This window comes from Trypanosoma grayi (assembly GCF_000691245.1).
Source record: "Trypanosoma grayi strain ANR4 Tgr_1801_V1, whole genome shotgun sequence".
Lineage (NCBI taxonomy): Eukaryota > Euglenozoa > Kinetoplastea > Trypanosomatida > Trypanosomatidae > Trypanosoma > Trypanosoma grayi.
The window spans coordinates 1-2,056 of record NW_008827419.1 but is presented as its reverse complement, the minus strand read 5'-3'; the positions used below and the strand labels follow the sequence as shown (position 1 = coordinate 2,056).

Here is a 2,056-nt window from a genome sequence, read left to right as displayed (position 1 = left end):
TGCAGTGCCTCCGGAGCTTCAGTTTCACGAGAGTTTCCTGCTCAGCGAAGAGGACGTGCACTACGTTCTGCTGCACGAGGCCCACGTGAAGCACGGCGTGCTGTTGAACGTGCCGCCGCAACTGAGCCCTGGCGGCACCCCTCCGGAGGTACCGGAGCTTATTCTCCCTGCAGCGCAGGTGGAGCGGATGCGTGGGATGAAGTTGGCGTACGAGCCGACCCACCTGCCGCCACCGCTGCACACCACCGGTTCGCGGCAGCTCGTGATTGACAACGCCGCCGACCTCGTGACAACCACCGTTACGAAAAAAACCGCACCCGCCACTACTGTACAAGCGGCAGGAACGCCAAAGGGTGCAGGCAGCAGCGCGACGACGACGGTTCTGGTGCGTCGCCTCCCATCGGACCCAACAATGCGCTTTCACTGCACCGCCTGTGGCAAGGCGTTTCGTCTCGAATTCTCTGCGGATCACCACGTTAAGCTAAAGCATCCGTCAGATGCAGCAGCAGCTGTTGCTGCTGGACCGGGTGCCGGGGAAATCATTGAGGAGGCAGCCTCTGTCGCCGCTATTCCCACTTCTGCCGCAATACCGACGCCACCATCATCCTCATTAGCGGCAGAGGCTTCCGCAGCTGCAGCTGTAAATAAAGCAAACACTAGTGCGGCGCCGCCGAAGTCAGACGGGGTGCTCAGTGGTGGCGTCAGTGCAGTGAAGACGCCGTACAACAAGGCAGTCCTCGCGTTGCCGAGCGAGGAGCTGGTGGACGCACTGCTCAAGGACGTGTGGGACGTCGTTGCCACGCAGCGTGACGACGTCCCAAAGAAGAATCACCCTAGTGCGTACGTCCCCTTTGACACTGTTGTGGAGGGCACCGCGGACCGGCGCCAAGATATGGACGTTCAGGTGAAGCCGACCGCCCGCGCCACGCCAGAGGGGGCGGCGCCGGGTATCAAGAAGCCGGGCATGCTGTCCAGTGGCGCCATGACAGCGTCACGGGGCCGCGCGCAGGGAATGCTGGTGCCGATAAAGGAGCTTGTCAAGCGCTACCCGAACCCATTCGGCGATTCTCCCAATGCCGTGCTGCAGGAGCTGGAAAACGAGCCCGTCAACCCGTTCATTCCGCAGGAGGAGCTCACGGCACAGCTGCAGGCCGCACAGGATGGAGACGACATCGACAATCCCGCTCTCGCTTCTGCTGATGCTGGTGGCAAACACAAGGGTGATAAGGCGAGGAGTGTGCTTACCAACGAACAGCTTGCCTCACGGCCGAGCCTGGCGCGGTCAGCAACGCAGCGCCGCTTCACCTGTCCCCTTTGCGCCGAGAGACGGCACCACTGTTCCGGCGATGATGCAGTTCCGTCTTTTCGCCTGCTAGACGCCCTCCTTGACCATGTTGAGACGGCACATGATGGGGAAGAGCTTACGGATGCCCAGATGCACGCTCTGTACGAGACACAGCGGAAGTCAGCGATGTACGTGCCGAAGTCTGCGCTTAACGGTGACGGTGGCAGTGGGACGGAAGAAGGCAGGGGCGATTGCGACGACCCAAACACAGGTAATAGCCGAAGTGTGTCAGCAAGCGACGCGCTGAAGGCAGCCGCGATACCGGAGCTGCTCCAGAAGGCCGCGCCGCCTGCCGCGGTGGAGGCACACGCGATGTCGGTGCACGTACGTGCCGGCAGCAACACCGTACTGCTTGGTCGCATCGCTGACGTGCAGCACGGCTTCCTTGGCGCCATGGCGGTGACGCAGTACGTACTGGAGGTGTCTGGCGACAGCACCGCCCCTGCAGAAGGCGACCCAGCCGTCGCCGCCGCCGCCGCCGCAGCAGCAGCACCTACCTCGGCAGAGTCGGAGAAGGAGCTGATTGTTATTCGCTGCATGGGCGACAACTTTCCCGCCGCACTGCTAAAGGAGCAGGTGAAACTCGGCAGCACCGTGCTGGTGCAGGGCACGCTGCGCATGAACCGCCATATTGACGACGCGTCGAAGCGGCTGCACGCGTACCCGTTTGTGCAGGTGGTGCCGCCGCTCGGCTGCGTAAAGGTTGTGGGG

The 2,056-nt window shown here is 62.6% G+C and overlaps 1 protein-coding gene across 1 annotated transcript; it reads right to left on the bottom strand.

The window, feature by feature from the left end:
- Positions 1 to 1,044: 1,044 nt before the first annotated feature.
- Positions 1,045 to 1,965, bottom strand: DQ04_18011000 (hypothetical protein; the record flags this gene model as incomplete). Its single annotated transcript, XM_009317655.1, has 1 exon — positions 1,045 to 1,965. One exon carries the CDS (start codon positions 1,963 to 1,965, stop codon positions 1,045 to 1,047), a length of 921 nt encoding a protein of 306 aa, XP_009315930.1.
- Positions 1,966 to 2,056: the final 91 nt, after the last annotated feature.